This window comes from Corvus hawaiiensis, chromosome 2 (genome assembly GCF_020740725.1).
Source record: "Corvus hawaiiensis isolate bCorHaw1 chromosome 2, bCorHaw1.pri.cur, whole genome shotgun sequence".
NCBI classification, from domain to species: Eukaryota; Metazoa; Chordata; class Aves; order Passeriformes; family Corvidae; genus Corvus; species Corvus hawaiiensis.
This window is the reverse complement of record NC_063214.1, coordinates 9533320-9553970: the sequence shown is the minus strand read 5'-3', so window position 1 is coordinate 9553970 and position 20651 is coordinate 9533320. Positions and strand designations below refer to the sequence as shown.

The 20651-nt window shown below is 39.2% G+C and overlaps 1 protein-coding gene across 8 annotated transcripts in view; it reads right to left on the bottom strand.

Annotated features, from left to right (window-relative positions):
• Positions 1–1503: 1503 nt before the first annotated feature.
• ROBO1 (roundabout guidance receptor 1) overlaps positions 1504–20651 on the bottom strand; it is a 698066-nt gene continuing 678918 nt past the window's right edge. For 7 of the 8 annotated variants that reach the window (XM_048293694.1, XM_048293700.1, XM_048293696.1 and 4 more), the window contains 7 exons: positions 20462–20606; positions 19903–20154; positions 15767–16176; positions 13894–14046; positions 5243–5551; positions 3818–4017; positions 1504–3218 (listed from right to left, as the gene is read on the bottom strand). In XM_048293694.1, the coding sequence (XP_048149651.1) occupies positions 3204–3218; positions 3818–4017; positions 5243–5551; positions 13894–14046; positions 15767–16176; positions 19903–20154; positions 20462–20606 (1484 nt within the window). In that variant the 3' untranslated portion in view covers positions 1504–3203. The remainder of the gene's footprint in view (positions 3219–3817; positions 4018–5242; positions 5552–13893; positions 14047–15766; positions 16177–19902; positions 20155–20461; positions 20607–20651) is intronic. The other variant, XM_048293699.1, reaches the window with a different exon arrangement.

The following is a 20651-nucleotide window of genomic DNA, read 5'->3' as shown; positions in this document are numbered from 1 at the left end:
TGTGTCTCAATATTGACTAGCAGGAGTCATAATTTCAAGATCAAGCTTGTAAATATTTTCCTTAATGACATTGGTTTTGGAAAGACCAGAGTGCACCGAGAACCCAGTGTGGGTGCAAGAACCCTTGACAGCTCTGTGACACACTGTTCAAGACACTGCCAGCTACAAGTGAATGCAATCAAAAAACAACCCAAAAAACCTCTTAGGGAACACCCACCAACAAATTTATAACAACTTCATATAAAACCTCATAGGGCAACATTTCCCACTTACTGCTGGCTGAGGTCAGAACTTCCAGTGAAACTACGCAGATGGACATGGATATGGCTGGGGATCCAGCATGGGATTTCCATTTTGTCACCGTGCCAGCAGAGAGTGAAGTGAGTACTTGTTATTTCACTCATGCAGCACCAGGGTTTCTGGGCAGATACACCTTAGAGAGGTCTGCACAGGTCCCAGTATTGAGATGCAACAGAACACCTTTGGCAGCAGGTTAAGGTTTTGTGCCAAGGGGCTGACACACTCAGGGACACTTCTTCGAGCTCCACCTTGCCCCCTTCACCCTGCTGTGAGAATGGCTCACCTCAAACCAAAAGGCTGTTTCTGGTGCCAGGAAAGACATTCAGCTGTGCCCATGAAACCCACCTCTCCTGCCTCCTCCAAAGGAAAGGTGCAGGCAGGCCACATAGGTATCTCCTATCTGTGGGCTCCAGCCTGGATAATGTGGGCTCTAACACATGCTGCTCTGAGGTACGAGGACTGAAGACATCCGAAAAAAGTCAACACAGAAAGGTTACACATTTAACAATTCTACCTAATCTTCCTATGTGCTTCAAAGCTGCAGTTATGAAAAAATCTGTACCTGAGGCTCATGCCTGGTAAGGCTCTAGCAGTGTTCTGTGGCTAGACAGCAGAGAAGTGTGTCAGTCAAAATCAGCAATTTTTAACTGGGGAGATGGGTAGAGGATAAGGAAAGGGTGATCAGTATGCAGGCTTATGAAAACAGAAGAGTGGAAAAGGGGCCATCACCTCCTTCACCATGATCCACAGCAGGGCTCTGCCAGCCACAGAATGGCTACAGCACAGGCCAGCAGGCAGGTCAGGAAACTTGGGATTTGTGCAGGTCCCAACAAACATATGACTTGTACCATTCATTCTCTTCAGTTACTTGGAACTTACTCCCTTTGAAGACAACGTGTCTCACCCCTGAGGTGAACACTTTTGTTGGTACAGATTTTCTTCATCAGCTCTCTCTGGAAATTGGCAGGCTGAGAGAAGTTTTCATTATCACAGTTCATGAAGTACCCAGAAATCAGATCTTTAAGGCAATCAATTGTAATTATGCAAAATCTTAGGCTGCATCCAGCTCTCCCACCTTGCTCATGCTACTGTAGCTGCATGATTACAGTGGAACAGATCCTGGCTCTTGCCAATAGAAACAAGATTAGAGTTGCCCCCAAAATTATGCTTCAGGGAACACAAGAAATTACGCAGGAAAGATAATGTATTTGAGAACATTTTTAATAAATAATGTGACAAAAATTACTTTTCTGATTATTGGATCCTCAGTATGCAAAATTATGGCTAAAATAAGAGGTTTCTTACATGAACATAATGAAAACATTAATCACATGGATTTTTCCTTTAGTACTGCACACCCTTTCTATGGAACCTTTCTTTAAAAATTAGCTAAATGAAAAATTTCAGTCCTCGGTAAACACCAAAACACTTTTTTTCTTTTTTTTTCTTTTTTTTTTTTTTTCATTGGGGCTAGTCCTGATAGCTGTCAATAAACAAACACACATTTTTCCATTAGCACCAATGACAAAGAAATTTTATAATTACAAAAAAGATCAGAAAAATCTACAGACAGAGGACATCATTTGGCAAATTCAATGCAACTAATGCCTCTATTTCAGCTTTAATGATAATCCAATGTTGAGAGAGGACACAGAAAAATTGGTAATTTTCTGTAAGTCCAGGAAAAGTGAGAAGTGTTTTGATTATGGCCCACATTTACGTTTGTTACTTTACCATCTGTCATCATTCAAATATTCCAAATACAAACATAGAGCATTAACAAAAAGATGAAAAATATCCCAAAACAAATGCTTAACATTTTCAATAAGACAAAAAAAAAGATTAATAGTTACAATGGTTTACAAACAAAGTTTAGTGATTGTGCTTTTAAAACCAAAAAAAAAAAAAAGATAAGCAGTGCATTACAAAAAAATTCATTGCCAAGATCAAACAAAACTTCTTTAAGTGGCACTTCTTCTTTAAGGTGAATTGACACAAGTAGAGGTCTGAGATTTGGGCCAGTAACAGTTGATGATATTACCTAATCATTATTAAAAATGTCCATTGGTTTTCTTTTCATAAGCATTGTTGAGGCTGAAAATTAGAAAAAAGTTTCAGATAAACTTGCTCATGCTATGATTAGGCAAATAGCAATCACACTGGCTTACCTCCTACCTATCCCAAAGGACATTTTTAATAAGAATGTATTTAATGATGAAAATGGAAAGACAAATCAAAGTACCACAGGGGTTTAAAATGAGTACATATTTACAATAAGAGCCACCTTGTCCCAAATTAATTTTACTTTCATTTGTCAAACTGTATCATCTGCAAAAGGTTAGCAAGAGACTGGCAGAAAACAAGACACACAGTCTGTATTAAAACTGCAAGATACCATTTGCACTGGCTGCAGACTACAGTGAAACCCCGAGAACCACAGAATGTTCTGCAGCACGTTCACTCTGGGGACCTCTCTGATCGCTGCCGTGTCACTTGCGCTGTTACCGACTGGCTCACTGGTGAGCAGGCAGTGCACTGAGCACCACCTCGCTGGGGAGAAACCTTGGAGTGCCAGGCCCTGGCATTCCCTTCTGTTCTAATCCTGAAGCAGCAGCTGGCCCAAGCACCTCGAAGAGCAGCTTCCCTGCCTGCTCGGGCAGCAAAGGTGATGCGCTCATGGTTACGGAATAGGCGAGGGCCCTTCCTAGTGAGGAGGGTTTACAAAGAAAGAATAAAACAAAAACTAGCATTCTGATGGCATGAGGAAAAAGGAAAAATTGTACACTCTGATTGCACTGAACATTATTTCTGGCGTCAAACATCATCAGACTTGAGGCATCTTAAGTGATTTATTTTTTTTCTGATTAGATTTTAAAAGCCTGTTACAGTACATGTTGTTGTCTTCAGCTTTCTGTTTCCTGTATTAAAAAAAAGAGGACAAAAATTACTACATGTTAAACTTTATTATTTAAAATTTGGTTTACATACTTCTTAGAGATTTGCTACCTTTAAATGATAATTACTAATTTTAATTATGCACAGCAGTGTGACTGTATGTTGGCCACCCTATCTACAACCAGTATTTAAATTGAATCAATATCATTAGGCAGAAAAAGAAAAAAGTTCATGTCTCAATATCTAATAAAATCTACAATGATAAACTGTCAAAAGATGTGAAAAGCAATGTCATGGTATTCTTAGATGCTCTAGTTCTATATTTTCAGTTTTGAAAGAATCTGGATAATGTGCTCTTCAAAATACTGTATTTCTGCAAGTTCTGTTCCATAAGTTTTAGCGTGGTGACAATTACATTATACTATGTATTACTTGGTTTTTATGGTTTTGGCACATTCTTGAAGTTTATTTACTTGGATTGGGCACAACATTAATGGACAGCTAAATGCACTTATTTTCCTGAACAGAAATATTTCTGCTTCTAAAGTGTTTTTTCCTGGCATCTGTCTAAAAACAAAACCAGCCTTATTGTAGTCATCTTCAGTATTAAAACTGCAGTTACCTCCATCTCTTCTTCTTCTTCCTCTTCTCCTTGTTCATAGGCTCCCAGTACTTGCATTTCTGCAACATTCCTTCGGGCTAGATTTGCTTGATCCCTCTGTCTGCCTCCTGACCCTCTCGATGACATGGAGCTGGAGGAGCTGGGATCTCTCGGATTATTTGATGTTGGAAACGTTGGTCTAGAATATGGCAGGATGTCCTCTGTATAATTAAATGCACACATTGTTATGTTTACAAGCCCAGAGATAGTGAACCTAAAATTTCTGCATGCAGCTGATTTACTTTTTATGATTCTCAGGAGGTTGGAAGTGATGCCTGACAAGAACATGAAATATGCTGCTTCCATAACAGCATTACAGAAGCTTTCTCAAGGAAATTTATAGTCTTTACATGGTAACATTCACCACAGAAAAACTAATTCATGATCAGTGTCCATTTCATTTCAATTTAGGATCCCTGGTCTGTGTTCTACAGGAAAATGAAAAGAACCCCACTCCCTGCAGTATATATTCAATGTGACAGAGTAAGAGGAAATGAGAATACACATATGATACAAGGAACTCAATCCATCTAAATACTGGACCCTGCATTTCTCAGGCTGAATTTGAGACACAATTAGTCACCATGCTTTAAAATTTTACCACCATCCTCTGTGGTAGCATTCTAATAACTTTTCTCTGTAGCAATCCACTGTAATCAAACTTCTATTCATGCACCCATTTAACCAACTTACTAACCAAATTCCCCTGATATTATCCCTAAATACCTGTAGGTAGAAAGGACCAGTCATTTGTATCAATCTGTGCTCTTAGTGAACACTTGGCACGTTCCATTAATGAGTAAACTTACCACTTTCCATATATAAGAGATTACTTTGCTCAGGGCTGGCTCGTATAATGCCATGCCAGTTAGTATTTATAATTAATCCACAACCACTAGGGCTTTCTTACTTTTGAAACAGGACCAGGCATCATTCTGGCCCTTTTGTCCTCTACAAATTGGCAAAATGGGCTAAGTGCTAATCCTTTTGTAGAAAAGTTAAGTTTCTTTCTTACAGATCTACGGTCTGACTTCACTCAGTTCCCTTATAAAGCAGATCATAATGAGAAACATTAAATATAACTAGACTACAAGTGTGTGGTAGGAGCAGGGACACTGATCCTTACAACTCTTAAGGAATATTTCTTTCTGCTTTCCCCAGCATTAGCTTTAATACATGATGGGTCTGAGGGCAGCAAGATAGAAAAAGAATGTTTTGTAAGCTTGTAATGAGCTTGTATTTCTGTTCTCCCCTAACAAGAACCTGCCGTGTGACCCACATTAACACTAGTGGCAATTCAGCAGCTCTAACTTCTCTTCAGCAGCCTGCCAAGTTCCCAGTGACCAACACCCAGCACCCCAGATAACCCCGAGCGGGCAGAATGACCTTGAAGAAGATGCGTTTTTGCTGGTGTGCCGTCTCGTTTTGGTGCTTTGCTTGCTCGCAGTTTGCCGTCGCCGGGCTGCTCCTGGGCTTCCCTGCGCTCCCCCGAGTGCGTGCGCCCGTCGGGATGCTGCCTGCCCTCCGCCCCGTCCCTCCCCTTGTAGCTCGCTCCTTTCCTCTCGGCCGACCTGTCTGTCCTCGCGTCCATGGCAGCGAGCTTGGGCAGCACGACCGGCCGCACCTCCAGCTGCGCCTTGGACTGGGCCGTCGGGGATTTTATGGCTGGAGGTGGCACAGGAGGAGGTGGCAAGTCTAGGAAGGTGAGAGAGAAGAGTCATTGCGGTGACATCACGCACCAGTGAAATGAAGAAATAATATTTAACTTGAACTGAAGAAACAGATGCTCTTGGTTATTTTCAGCCCTCTCTCTGCCCTTCTCTCTCCACCCCAAAAAGTATTATGCTACTGTTAAAACTGCTGATGGGTATTTTTTCAAAAGCTTGAGCTTTAAAAACACAAAGGAAGACCTCTAACTGCCTTTTCAAATCACAATATTTTCTTAAAAACCATTACTAAAAACTGCAATAAACTTTAGGCACTTGGATATTAACAACACCAGTTATGGGTATCAACAAAGAGTTAAGGATAATAACATATCCTTCCTGATATTTATCATTTTTTGCTAAGTCCATTCAAGAATACAGCAGCTTGTGCTGCAGGTGCTCAAGGTCTTCAGTGTAGTGAGCATTAAAGCAAACAGGCTGGGATGTAAGAATGTGTATCAGATGCATTGCTGACATATGCAAGGATAAACTATATGTGGTATTGCACTCTTCTTTTAAAACAATAGGTTAAACTAACACACATATCCTTGGTGTCTGAGGGTATGTCATGACATACTAAAGAAAAAACCACAGTCAGTCAATGAAGTAATAAGCTCTCAGAAAAAAACAAAAAAAAGAAGAAAAGACACACAAAGACTTTGAATTTGGCTCTGTAAATTAGCACAACTTAAGGGGTTCTAAAATTCTGTATATTTTAAAATACTATTTATAAAACACACATATAATTTACTTAGTTATATTTTTCTATTCTTGCATTAGGACATAAAACTAGAATATGTAAAATGTTCATCAGGATACAACAGTGCTCTGTGGAATGTAAAATGTGAAGAAAAAAATATAGGAGCCAAGCAAGAAGTGGTAATACAAAAGCAGTTCACAATAAAGCTGTAGGCACAATTCACAGGGATATAAGAGAACAACAGGTTAAAAAAAGTGAGATGAGGTTAATATTCTCAACTGAAATTACTAGAAAAAAACCCCTTCACTATTAAAAATTGTAACTTCAGCATTTTGTAATAGTGTGCATTTCTATTTCCACAAAAATCTGGAAGCAGCTGTGTTTTTCAAACACAATCACTATATATACAGTTAATTCTCAGTCTATTCCAGAGAATATTTCAACTGACATTTACATAAAATGGGTCAAAAATAAAGGTAACACTCCTGAGTAAGACAAAACAAGTCTCTAATATATACATATAAGTTCAGATATGGCACATGCCAGACATTTTTGAGAGGTTTTCCAGTGACACAAAGCATGAGTGACTTGAATCTGCCCTTTGGAAAGGTGAAGCAATGCAGAATTCAGTGCTCTGCAAGCTTACTAGGAACCATCAACCACGTTCACCTGGTGACATATCTTGGAATTATCCTTGACCTGTTTTAAACAAGACAGGAAATTTTATCAATTGGCTGGATTGGAATGATGAGGAAGAAAGATATCAAAAGGTATGGTTCATAAGGTTGGACATACTTCAGGGAAATGATATCCTGCTGCAATAACTCCACTGTGTTGGTGGAAAAAAACCCACAACCAAACAAAAAATCCCATCAGGGTAGTTTGTTTGTTGAACTTGAGCAGTTAGGGGAACATCAGTCTTGGAGAGCAGCTAAAGGTAAACAATTGAAATACTGAGACTTAATTTTAAGTATCTACTTAACACTCACTATTTGCAGATATATTTTAAGAAAAAGGACTGTCATTTTCAAAACCTAAGAAGGCATAATGTAAGCTTGGATAAACTAAGTGGCTGAATCAAAATGAAGGGGAGGTTTAGACTGGAAATGCTCTTTACCCAGAGAGTGGTTGGGCACTGGAACAGGCTCACAGGGAAGTAAGTGGTCACAGCACCAAGACTTACAACATACTTGTCAAGAAAGCACGGGATCAGTTATGTCGCATTCCTTTGTTATCTGTAACTGTTAAACATGGTTTAGAGAGGCAACCTCTGCTCAGTACACAGCCTCAGCAGTGAAAGTCTGTAATTCCAGCCATCAGAGTAGCACTCAGGCTACCTCTTCTAAAAATGGCCTGTGAGGTCCTGCCACCAAAGAGCAAACCAAACTACTTCCACTGGGCTGCCCAGCCCTGTAGATGCAAATTTGAATTTCTGGATCACAAAGACCCACAGCCAGATGATCTTAAGTGTCAATATCTACTGCAAAAAGTGTTGGTCTGAAGAAGTATATAACCTCTTACAATTCAGCAATCACATGAAAATTCACGTGAAGTCTGCCTAAGGTCTCAGAGCTGTGTGTAGTATGCTCCTTGAAAGCCCAGTGCGTAAGACCATGTCAATCCAGACTAAAGCTTATTGAGCACAAGAACTGTTCTGCAAAAGCAAGGCTGGAGATGGACCTCATCTCTCACAGAACACTGGTAGTGATTACAGAACTTGGACAAGGCTTAAAAGATAACACAAATTCTGAATTAGCCTGTGGAGATTCCAACAATACTTTCGTTCTTGAGGAAAATTTCCTTCTCACAGCATGTCTTCCCTCCGAAGAGGACACACTGATTTAGAAGTGGATGAAGATACTCAAACTCAGAAGTGTAGGCTTCTGGAACCACAGATGCTTTTCTTTAAACATACTCTTGTTGGATTTGTCCTTATCTCAACCCTTTGGGGTGCATGTTGGGCACTAAAAACTACTGTCATGGTTTTAAACCCAGCTGGAGATGAATCTCCTCTCAGCTGCTCACTCGACCTCCCACCTCTCTTCTCCCACCCCAGTGGAATGGGGAGGAGAATCAAAGTAAAACTCGTATGTTGAGATAAGAATAGTTTAATAATTGAAAATAAAAGTAAAATAATATAATAATGGTAAACAATAATAATAATGATAATAATAAGGGAAAAAACAGGTGATACACAATGCAATTGCTCACCACCCACTGGTCACCCAATTGGTCACCACCCACTGACCAATGCCAGACCCCCTTCCTGAACCCAGATGGGCCCCTCTGGGTAAATCCCCAGTTTCTATACTGGACATGATGTTCTATGGTGTGGAATATCCCTTGGGTCAGTTCGGGCCACCTGTCTGAGCTATGCTCCCTCCCAGTTTCTTCTGTGCACCTCCTCACTGGCAGAGCATGAGACAAGGAAAAAAAAAAGGCTTTGACTTAGGATAAACACAACTTGGCAAAAAACCATCATCACCACCATTCTCATTCTAAATCCAAAACAAAGCACCTTAACAGCTGCTGAGAAGAAATTAACTCTACCCCAGCAATGCAATATCATGTGTCTCAACATGCTCCGCTAACTTTCTCTGTAATAAAGCACTGAATAGCCCTTCTCTTGAGCCTGCTGATGTAAAGGGAGCGTAGATATCCAACATCAGCCTTTTCAGCCACCCTAAGAGCCAGTGTCCAGCAGATGTGGCTTGGCGGTGCACTGGATAAATGAATACCAAAGGGAAGGAACATTCCTGTAGCCTATAAAATACAGCTTGGAACAAACTACTCTGTTCAAGAATCCTATCTGGCTACACAGGACAATGAACAAAGTGGTGTTGAATCTTGACTATGGAAAGGGAAGATGCATTGATATAAAAAGTTTCATAAACTGGCAGCAGCTCTATGGTACAGTAATAACTAAAGAAAATTGATATTCTCTTTCAAGAACATTTTTGCAACCTGCAGGGAAACTATAAAAATCTTCATTATAACACAGTACTTCTGACAGAGAAGAATCCTTTACAGAGGACAAAAAAATCCCTTTCAGAGGTCAACACTATTACACCCCTGTGGTATTTATTTTAACAGCTCAGATCACAGAGAAAATCCAGATTCAATCTGCCTCCTCGAGTACAAACTGGCACACTTCTTATTAAAAGCAAAATGGAAGCTTCCATTGTAAGGAATAAAAAATAAATCACAAAGCAACATCAAACCAATACAAAGAACTCAGAAGTATTTGTTAAAGGTCAGCTGTGCTCACATGTTTCATTCATGTCTATGTATTGCAGTTACCCTGCTTCCCACATAACTCAAACAATTAATGGATGCCATTTTGTAGCACAGCCTACAGCAGAAACCTTCCATGTGTGTCTTTTGAAAGGAGAGACCATAATTTTCTAAATGAGAACACATACAGGAACCACGGGATAAGCAAAACAGTATTGAGGAAAAATAATCTGCTAAATTAGTTTGATACTAAAGTGGAGAAGCCACAAATACGCACAAAAAAATTGTTAAGTAGTGACCAATGAGGGAATTAGGCTTCATAAGACAACTCTCTCTTTTAAACTCTATCAGCCTGCAGATTTTCAGAGTCACACCCTGAAGAAAACAGCAGCTACAGATTTGATGCAATACTGAAGACGATCCCTGGAAGTTTTCAAGGCCAGGCTGGATGGGGCTCTGAGCAACCTGGTCTAGTGGGAGCTGTCCCTGCCCACGGCAGGGGGGTTGGAAGCAGATAACCTTTGAGGTTCTTTCTAACCTAGGCCATTCTATCATTCTCTAAGATACAAAGTGACTTTTTTGCCTATTGCACATTCATGCCGGTGTGCAAAACTCAAGATTGTTCCTGACTTTAAAAAAACTTAGACAGCATTTAAGATTCCCAGACACGTCATAATCTGAGCTATTATTCATGTACTGAAGTTGTTTTCATGCTTTGTCTCTCAAGAAATATGGCTCACACTGTACAGAATAATTGGATGAACAAATCAATACAGCAAAACCCAAAGTGATGCATAAAAGCTGAGGGCTGTTGCTTTTTTTTTTTTCTTTTAAGTACATTTGCATAATTATCAAAACAATTTTCACTCCAAAAAACCTCGCTCAAGTAACAAAATCAGTATTTACAAAATATCTCATAATGCACTCAGAAGTAAGGACTGAGAAGAGGGCAAGCATCTGAAAATTATTAAAATTCAATAACAAGCTGATTTTTAGCAGAGGTAAGAAATGCATTCCTCCTTATTTTCTACCTTGCTAAAATTTGCTTCATACAGAGTAGATTTTTTTGTACTGCACAGGCAGAGGGAGACAAAAGTACAAATGGTGTTGGCATGCATAAAGGCTTAACATTTCCAAGTGAATATTCGAGGAATATCTGGCAGATGTTCAATTGCCTTTTGTGAGAAATTCAGCTGCCCTCACATCATGTGATTGATAACACAGCTAAATAAATCAGTTACAGTCTCAGCCAGTTAGCTGCAAAACTGGTTAGTATTTTTTGTCACTCAGAGATTTAAAGAAGCATCAGGATTTAAAATCTCATGTGAACTGTGAATGGCATAATTTCTATTGAAAGACCTACTGAATCAGAACAATGGCAAAGTACTTTTATCCTTTTTATCTAAACACTTACAATTCTGAGGGCTTGTAACAACTGATAAATCAATTCAAGACAGTTCAGAAGAGACTCTCATATATATATATTTAGAAAAAACAAACGTATTTTTTAAAGTTTGGTTTTCTAAATTAAATATGTAAGTAGGTCAGACAAGGTTGAGAAGGAGGGTACATCTGCTAGTTGGTTCTTGTAATGCATTCTTAGTAAACTGTCTTAAAAGGCTAGATGAAGAGCAATTAAAAATGCATACATTTTAATCCTTACCACCTACTGAGCAAAGATTTTTAGCAACAAATATGAAGAACATTTCACTGCCTGGATGACTGTCAAGGAACAAAACAAGTGAGCTGAAATCCCATCCCACATGAAGGAGCAACTGACTTGAACCAGTGCTCACAGAAAATACATAATTTTTACTACTTGGACAATGCAGAGTAGATCATAGAGCACCCTCCTTTATTTAAAAATAGGTAGTAGTAGGTCTTTTATTGCTATGTTATTAAGAAACACACACCTTCAGAAAGACCAACCTCTTTCACAAATTTTTCTGTATGAAGAAAATAAAATAGAGAATTTTTTAAGACATATATATTGCTATTGATAATACTCCTAGCATTTTCAACCATTCATGAAAATCTTTAATTTATTTATATATCCTCCCTGTCAACTAATCGTTTAAATTCTTCATTACACCCGTATTTCATAGAAGTGTTAGCAAGTAATAATTCAGGTAATTTGGGAACAGTAGAAAATTCTTTATATACAATTCTTTAAAATTCCATTTTAAAGGCTGAGAAGGTAAAGAAGGAATGTATTTTTGTGTTTTTAGTATTTCTTGAATGCTTCTGCTTTTTTCCCCCTAGTACTGCAAAAACATGCATGTTCACTCATTATGAGGAAAAAAAAGCAACTCTGTATGAGGCACTCCTTTATAAAAAAGATAAATAATAGTGTAACATCAATCCAGTATAAAAACCTAAGTATATCTCAGAAAGGTCAATTGTGCTGAAATGTTTCATTCATGCATCCATATGACTTTTCTCCACCTAAGGAAAACAATTAGTAGATGTTATTTTATAACTAATTCTGAAGGGTCACAATATTCTAGATGTGGCTATTAAAGTGAATGGTTAGAATCAACAGTAAGGTTCCAAATATGCTTAGGCAAACAGACTGAGGGGAAAAAATAATAATTAAAAAGAAAAAATCTAAACCAAAAAAATCCTTCAACCTTTGAACTGGATCTTATTAGATCTGCAGGAATTAAAGCCATAATTTGCTCTTCCCTGAATGACCACACCGTATTTCACTAAAAAGAGGTTAGTGGAAATTCTTACCTAATTAGAAAATATGCTGAAGTAAGCAGGTGCTACATAACACAAAACAAATATTGATCATGATTGTCAAATCTATATTGCAATATCTAATAACAATGGCTCTATGATTTAGCTTTGTATAACTACTTTGACAAAAACCTGTCATCAAATACAGGTCCATCTCTCATTTATCCCTGTGTTAGAAGCAAATGGCCACATAAAACACCTTTATTTATTTATTTCTGATGTCCTAGCTATTGTGTTTGTATTGAGGCTTGATGCTTTGCCAATTACTCAGTTAAGAGCATTCTCTTCAAGAGAATAAAAGCTGATAAAATGTCAATAAAATCCTGTGAAACGCCATTACGAGAGTCTCATAAACGTAACGTTTCTGGTACAGTTTTGGGATTTACACCTTGTGTTGTCCTTTCACAGAAGCAAACATGCACAAAACCACTGTAATAACCCCTTGAAATCAGATAATATTCCAACAGCTCAGTTTCGCTGACAGAAGGGGCCTGGGCACAAGCCAAGAGGCCCAGGTGCACTGTGTCATGCCAGCATTTAACGCAGTCTAATATCAGATAGATGCTACTGAGAGAAAATACTCGGAATAAAGTACAGATAATGGCACGGACAACCACTCATTGCTAAATTACTTCTGCTCATCGTGCTTTGAGCTTTGTATTAAATTTTTTCGTCAAGTGGCAGGAATCACAGGGAGAAGTGGTTTCAAAACTCCCTTCTTGTAACCCTGGATAAGGATCTATAATATTAGGCTTTCATATGATAATGGCAAATGATGCCCCTCTTTGAAAAATTTCAGACTGGTAATGAAAGTCCTAATCAGATTGTTGTTGCAGAGAAGCAGGAGGTGGGGAGCTCTGCCCTTCTTTCCTTTTCCCTTCCCTCCCCTCCCCTTCCCCCACATCTCCCTCCTGTTAGCAAATTCAGCAAACTTGACAAGATGGGTTAAGTCTTGGGGAATTTATCTTACATGAATTTCCAACAAAGCCCACGGATTGTTTTATACAACTGGAAGGCAGCGCTTTAATAAAAGCTGCACCACCTGAGGCATTTTCATTAAAGGCTCTCTCTAGACAACATCACAATGTTTGCATTATCATCCTACACCCCCAAGAGAATACAAGCACTGCCTTTTCAGCAAGAGTTGATATTGTGTGTGAAGGCACGAGAGAAGATGATTAGATTTTGCTTTCACTCACAAAGTAACTGCTTGCAACAATGCTGTGGTCAGGATTACAATTCGCTGACTTGTGTTGTCCACCATTTGAATGGTGATTTGGTTTTTTTTCAGGAAAAGACACATACTGAAGGTTTTAATAGTCAGTCACATGAATGAAGATTTTAATCCTAACCACACATTATTCTCAATGACTGTACTATTTAAGCTATCTGGGCTCTTAAATAATGGCGGTAATTAGCCGATTAGGACACTATAGAAAACAGGTGCAAGGCTCTGGAGTGGAAGCATCAATGTACAGTATTAAGGAACTCTGGCATTTAAAATGATTAAACTGTTCAGTGTGTTTAGCAACAGGAAACACAAATCACTGAATTCTGAAACACAGCGTTATCTCTGTGGAAAAATTTCACACACACGCACTGAATGGATATTTAGAAAGGTTCACTGAGGCTCTCACCCATATCAGTGGACTCACCATCTGTGTAGACTTCTCTGCGCAGATGTCCTGGCTGGTGTTTTTGCTTTTTGGCAGGTCGGACCTTCTGTATGACAACAGCACTCATGTTGCTGTCGGTGGATACAGGGCTGGTGGGTCTGGGACAGTGTGATGCATGAAAATGTCTACGGCCTGCAAGTGGTTATAGGACAATAGAAGTTATTTTTCTTACCTAAAATAAAACCTTTCATACTTTCTCTTTTCACATCAGAATGCTGTAGCTGTACAAAACCTAAAAATACACTGTTGAAACAACAGTAAAGCTCATCCAGTTTTAGAATGAGCTGTAACTAAATCGAAGCATTTGCTATCCTATCATTAGGCAGGCTGGCTTGGTTGAACAGAAATTATCCAGCTGCTTGGTAGCTGGTAGTTCCTGCCCCAGGAGCACGAAATCCATCAGCAGGCAAGCACGAGCAGGACTCCTACCCTGCCAGTTTCTGGAAAGAGCAGAATGTTTCCCTTTCAAGACAGGTTTCCCCTTCCCTAGCTCAGGCCACATGAGGTCATTCCCTGTCAAAAGCAGAGCAAGTCACCAGCAGGTCTCAGGTACTGAAGTCCCTGCTGCCACTTTGAGTGAATTTTCAGGAATGCATTGAGCCTGGATGACTGGCATTTTATCATAGATTATTTGCAGTAAGAAGGGTCACATTTTAAGGATATGCAGTCAGGCACATGTAATACCAATGTATACAAACTGCTGCATAGTATGAGCTTAACTGTTGCAAAAATATCAGCAACCAGATGTAAAAAGACCTTTTCTAAATATGTAAGTCTCTACACATATTTATAGGAATTTCTGTGTACAAAATGGATTAAAATCCTGGCCCCGTGGGTACAAATGGGAGTTTTGCCACCTACTTCAACTGGTCAGGATTTAATCCAGAATTACTAAATTACCTCCCCTCTCACTCTTCATGATGAACAGCTGTGTTGAAATGAAACAAAGGACTGTTAACCGGGAGAGGATGTCAGAGATGGCAGGAAGGTTGAAAATCTGTGGAGTCAGGGTGGACACAGTTGTGACAGAGTACCTCTTCTCCAGGCCTGGCAGTTTAATAGGATTGATTGTCAAAACATTCATGGATCTGCCTGTAACTTGCATCCCAGCCTGCTGTGTTCTTATTTCTTAGTTGAACTATAAAAATATCCATTTGGCCTAGTCAGGTTACTGATTACATGTATATAGCCAGTGCTACTAGTATCCAGCATGTTGTAAAAATGAAATATTTCAAATATCATGTCTTATATGTTCAGTGGTGATTCAGGAGAAAGGAAAAAGGAAAAAACCAAACATATGCATAAGGCTCTGCTGCATACGCACAACCTACAATCTAAAATGCTACTCATAACAGCTGTCAAAATATGAAACCAACACAAAGCCAGTTCATCCCAATAGTACAACAGTAAAAGCCTGAACAGAATTCCTCAAAAGAAAAAAAAATTCCAATCCAGCGAAAATAGAACTCTAAAGGTTTACTATTTATTTGGACACTTCAATAGACAGGGATTAAATCTTCTCTTGTAGAGTGACTGAAAACACTGGGAGCCTTATACTGGGAAAAGATAGAATTCTGTAATCCTTTTTCTTTTCCCTTTCCTTCAGTTCTGAGTGTAAATCAACCAGCAGGATGGATGTTTGTCCACGATCAATGAGACCAAAGAACTAGGAACTACTTATGAAAAACAATGCAGAGCAGCAATTTATTTGAACTATTTCACCAAAACTCCTTTTCTGGCTCTTCCTGACTTATAAACACCCTAAGAACAGCAGTTCAGAACGCGTCTGTGGACAGATTCATTTCACAATGGCCACTTTTTCAATTCTCCCATCGAGCAGAGGACCACTCACCTCCTGCTGCCTCGTGCATTTGCCGTCTGGCTACTTTGAGCCCTGCGTACTCCGCAGCTGCTGCCACAGCCTGTGCAAAATCGGCGTCGGTGAAAAACGATCCGTCAGAGGAGCTCACGCTGGAGCGCCCGCTGGAGATGTTGTCTTCTTCAGAGGCTGAACCCCAGCCATTGATCATGGACCCCGTCACGGAGCTCTCCAGATCCCCCACGCTGGAGGCAGGGGTCTGCTCCAGGCCACGCAAAAGGAGCCTCCTGTTCTGCATCTTGGCAACCTCGATGTCTGCCTCATCCTCCTCCTCTTCTGGGGCATCCGTATCCATGTCAGAGACCAAGGGCCCTGAGATGTATCCGTAGGTATGAGGTGGGGAGATGGGCCTTGGAGGGGGTGGAGGACTCACAGGTTGACGTCTGCATAAAAATACAAGGGCGAGAAGAATTGAAATCACATAATGAAGTCAGAGGAAATAGTAGATTGATGAAAATACTTCCTTTATTTCCCAGCAAGCTTGACCTGCCTTTTTAAATCAATCTAATTTATATCTGAAATGCTCGGGTTTGTTTTTTTAGTTTATATTTTTGCTGTAAATCAGAACTGACAGCTATGTACTTTGAAATCTATCACAAAGAAAGCTGATTTTTTAAATACGGTTCCTTTATCACTGACTTTAATGATAAAGCTGTTCATTTTCCCTAAATAACACATGTAGAGCTAAGCAAAGAGCTGTTTGCAGGTCATGTGACTATTAAAAAAACTATTTGTGCACCCTTGAGAGTATAAGCAAGAGAAATAATTGTAAACATATAGCTTGAAACTATCGATGCCAAGAGATGCATCTACCCAAACAGATTGCTCCATTAACATTATCTTCCCTCCACCCATCCTGGTGATTCAGAAAGATATGAAAAGAGAGACTGCAATTTCATTATTTTTTAAATTGATCTAGGTGGTGAAATAGAAGAATTTTCTACTGCAACGTTAGTTCTAGGCCTTAGGGGTACCAACATGCATATAGATCTATAGGTTAACTTATTTTGATCTTTATTTGTCAGTAATGGTATCTCCAGCTTAAGGAAGCAAAGTATAAGATATCAGATCAATGTTCAAGATTGGTTAATATTTCACTCAGAAGTTCCAGGTAGCAACATTGTCGACATGGGGCCACAGACACGCTCTTTGATTGCCATTTGTCTGGCAGGAAAACACACTTTCTGCAGTAATGGTTCTCCTGTTGGCTGTGCTCACCAGGAATTTCTACTTCAGTCTGCTTTGAAAAAAATTTCAAAGTAATTTTCCTTTGTCAACTTTGCCCTCTTATGATCTCATTGAGAAATGGTGACTCTCATAGTTAAATCGTCTCTTTTGTGAGGGCAATTTTGCAATTTTGGTTTTCTTTAAATTTTAATAAATGGGAATACATATTAATTCTGGAAAGAAATGTTAGCAAGGAAAAACCTAATACTGTATAGCAAGAGAAAATTGGATCTTGCCTGGACTACATAATCTAGCCACTGTTTTTCACTTGCTGTATTAAGTACTGAACAGAATGAAGAATATCCAATAATCAATTTATAAAAGCACCCCCAAATCCCAGAATTTGTTGCTGCCTGGAATCTGTACTTGCTTTGACTAGAGACCTTGCCCAATAAAGTTTTACTGTCTTAATTTAAAGCTCTTGTGACAAATGTCCTTGTGATATATTTGCCTATTCTGTAGGTTTTGGTATTAGAAGACAGGCAACTGGTTACAAAATATGTTAGGGTTCTTGAAAATGTAGTTTGGCTGCCAGCCTTTAAGGATAGGTTAATTGAGAGCAGCTAGTTCACGGGTATAGAGAATTAACAATACTTCTTCCCCTTTATCTGATGCAGGTTCTCGCTTTAACAGTGACATTGTCTCCTATCTCAGCTCTGGCTTTAACACTGGTATCACCTGCTATCCCAATAAATCTTTAGTTTCTTGCTCTCCTTGTTGACTCTTCCAGAGCACAGGTTTCTATTTCAGTTTGCTATATTTCTAGCAAGCTCACCAGACAGAGAAATATTACAGTACACCATCACCACCAGAATCCTATTCTAGATGCCTGGTTCTGACCAGCAAACGAAATAATACCCACCAGAACTACGAGTAAACCTAATAAAAAGTATGACAAACAGTATTTCAGGCATTATTTTCACTATAAACCCACCATTTACAAGACACCCCAAATCAGTATGGGAAGGCACCACTTGGAATGTATTTTTAGTTTGAAGGTATTGCCACACCACATTTGAAACAGAACCCCACCCCTACTAGAACGGGTTACAGCTGTTGAGCACAGTACACCCAATTCCTCAACAGCAGCTCTCGGTCATATCAACACCAGTAGATGGAACAGGTAGTCAGGAAAGCCTTACAAATCAAATAAATAGAATTATATGACTCTTTTTAAACTGATGAGATGGATGTGGCAAAAAGGAAAGAAACAACGTTTGAAAAAGTAAAGTGGAAAAGACAAATTTAGTCACTAACAAATTCTAAGACTTTCAGCAAAGCTAGACTTAACCATTGTAGGAGGGACAAAATAAATATACATTTTATTTTTTCAGTCCACAAAGAGAGTAAGTTGTACGTCCTAGGAGCTTAAATTGGAGCATCCTTCCAGCTCCTTATGCCACTACTTTTTGATGGCATTGATGGTGACCAGCCATGAGTATTTGTGTTGAGCAAACTTTCTACTTTCCAGGCAGCTGCTGACTGGTTATGCATGTTTGTATACATCTGCTTTTTGTCTACTCCATTCTGTATGTCAGGACACATATCCTAATCTCCAGAAAATCACAGAGATTCTGGAAAGTCACTCATGACTATCGGTCACTTAGCTTCTCCCTTTTCCATTTGTGTCCAGCTACTTTAACCTCTTTAATATCCCAGAAAATGTAAGTGATTAAAATGAACACTTCTGTGGACCAGCATACCAGGGCCAATGGAAACTAGAGGAAATCAGCCATCCACTAGTAAACAGAGTGATTTTAAAGACACAGGAAGATAGAGGAAAAGATGCACGGTACAAGTGTTACCATAAACAGCAAAGGAAACAAACCAAGGCAGATCAAGTAGTGGGGAGCTAAAGTAAAAGCAGATATAGGCTCCTTAAAAAAAAGATGCATAACTACTGCCTACTTAAAAAATGGGAGCCATAAAGATGAGCTAAATTTTAAAAAACATTCTGGAAAATACATCCATAAATATCCAGTAAGATATGTTGATAAAATCAGAGCTCTACAGTCTACTCAGAAAAATCATATAAATTTCATTGTAATAGGCATGCATTTTACTAAAAATAGAAATTGTACACAGAATACTGCAGGTAAGTGTATATATTTGTGACAATAAACAATATGTGCAAACCACTGGCAGAAGAAAATAATAAAAGCTCATAATTTGGGATGGAAAAGCTGTACCTTCTTAACAAAAGCCAAGAGAAGTAAGCACCATACATAAAAGGGCTCATTCAGAATTCACTGTTTTATGGGAGAGAAGCTGTGAGAGTTTATATGCAAAACAGTTGTAAAAGCAACTCAGAGAAGAAACAAGATTTCCCTGTAGCAAATATCTATCTTTATTAATGTTGGTGATTCCTTTAAATAAGGTTAGATGGAAATGTTAAGAAAATTTTGCAAGCAGTAATTTCCTGTATTAGGATTTATGAGAGGAGGAAAATCTATAGGTTATATAAATTGTATATTTATATATATTCATACATATTGGTGACAAGTTAATTGCACAGTTACTGTGAAATAATGCATGCTATTTTATGGTAATAATGCAGTAAATCTATTGGAAACAATGGAACTGTAATTATATGGTAAGCTGTGTTAACGATACCACTTTAATAACCTGATGACTGTGAATTTAACTTATGTCAGCATCGTACGTACCCTAAAGTGATATACTGCATTCCTTCCCATGGTACAGTAATAAAGCAACTTAATTACCTATTTCTTAGGTTAAAATAGTTCTAGCATCCTGAATTAGAAGTTAAATAGTAACAGAATAATGGGGAAATTGTTGGCCTCACTAAATTCAACAGGAGTTTTCAGTGGGGCTCAGACGACTCTTGTCACATCTCTCTCGCTACATTTGCATTCACACACCTCCGGTCAGGTTGGTGTTGTGTGTGTCCCAGATCCTCCTGACAGTCCTGTAACATGGGCTGGAGTTCTTCCTGGGGAGAGGGGGTGAGAGTGGCAGTTGACTGATGGCTATAGGAGACAGCGGCTGGAGAGGAAGCTGCTCCTCGGACAGGTGGAGTAGGACCTCGCTCATCTTCTTCCTCTTCCTCTAGCTCATCCTGCTGCAGATACATCCTTGCAGGTGGCACAGGACAAGGAATTTCTTGGTCATAGCTAAAATTAATTTTTTAAGAAAATAAGGACTTAAATTTGTACTGTGTAATTAGCATATCTGATACATGTATTAATAGCCCAGAAACAAACCATTGTTCTCTGTGCTCTTGAGAACAGCTCAGTGAGGATGTGCTGAGTGGACGCACACCACTGTCAGTAAGTGCTCTCCAAATTGCCACGCTACAGCTCAACGAGCAGCACCAGAACAGTGCTGGAGGAAGGTCTCACTGCCAGTTTGTAGGGCAAATTACAGTTCAATTAACTAGTGATTAAAGCAGGAGATGGAGGATGTCTTCATCTTTCTTACCTTTCATCCACTGAAAGACTGTAATCTTCACTGTTGCTGTGAGGAGGTGGATGTGCTGGAGGGGGTGGGAGAAGATCTGCCCAGTTCATGCCCGCTTGCTTGGGAGCCTTTGGGGTCCGAGCACCCTTCTTGTGCCCTTGACTCCCTGTGAATAAAAAGCAGCACACATGTGTAATGCTTTTAAGTCTCT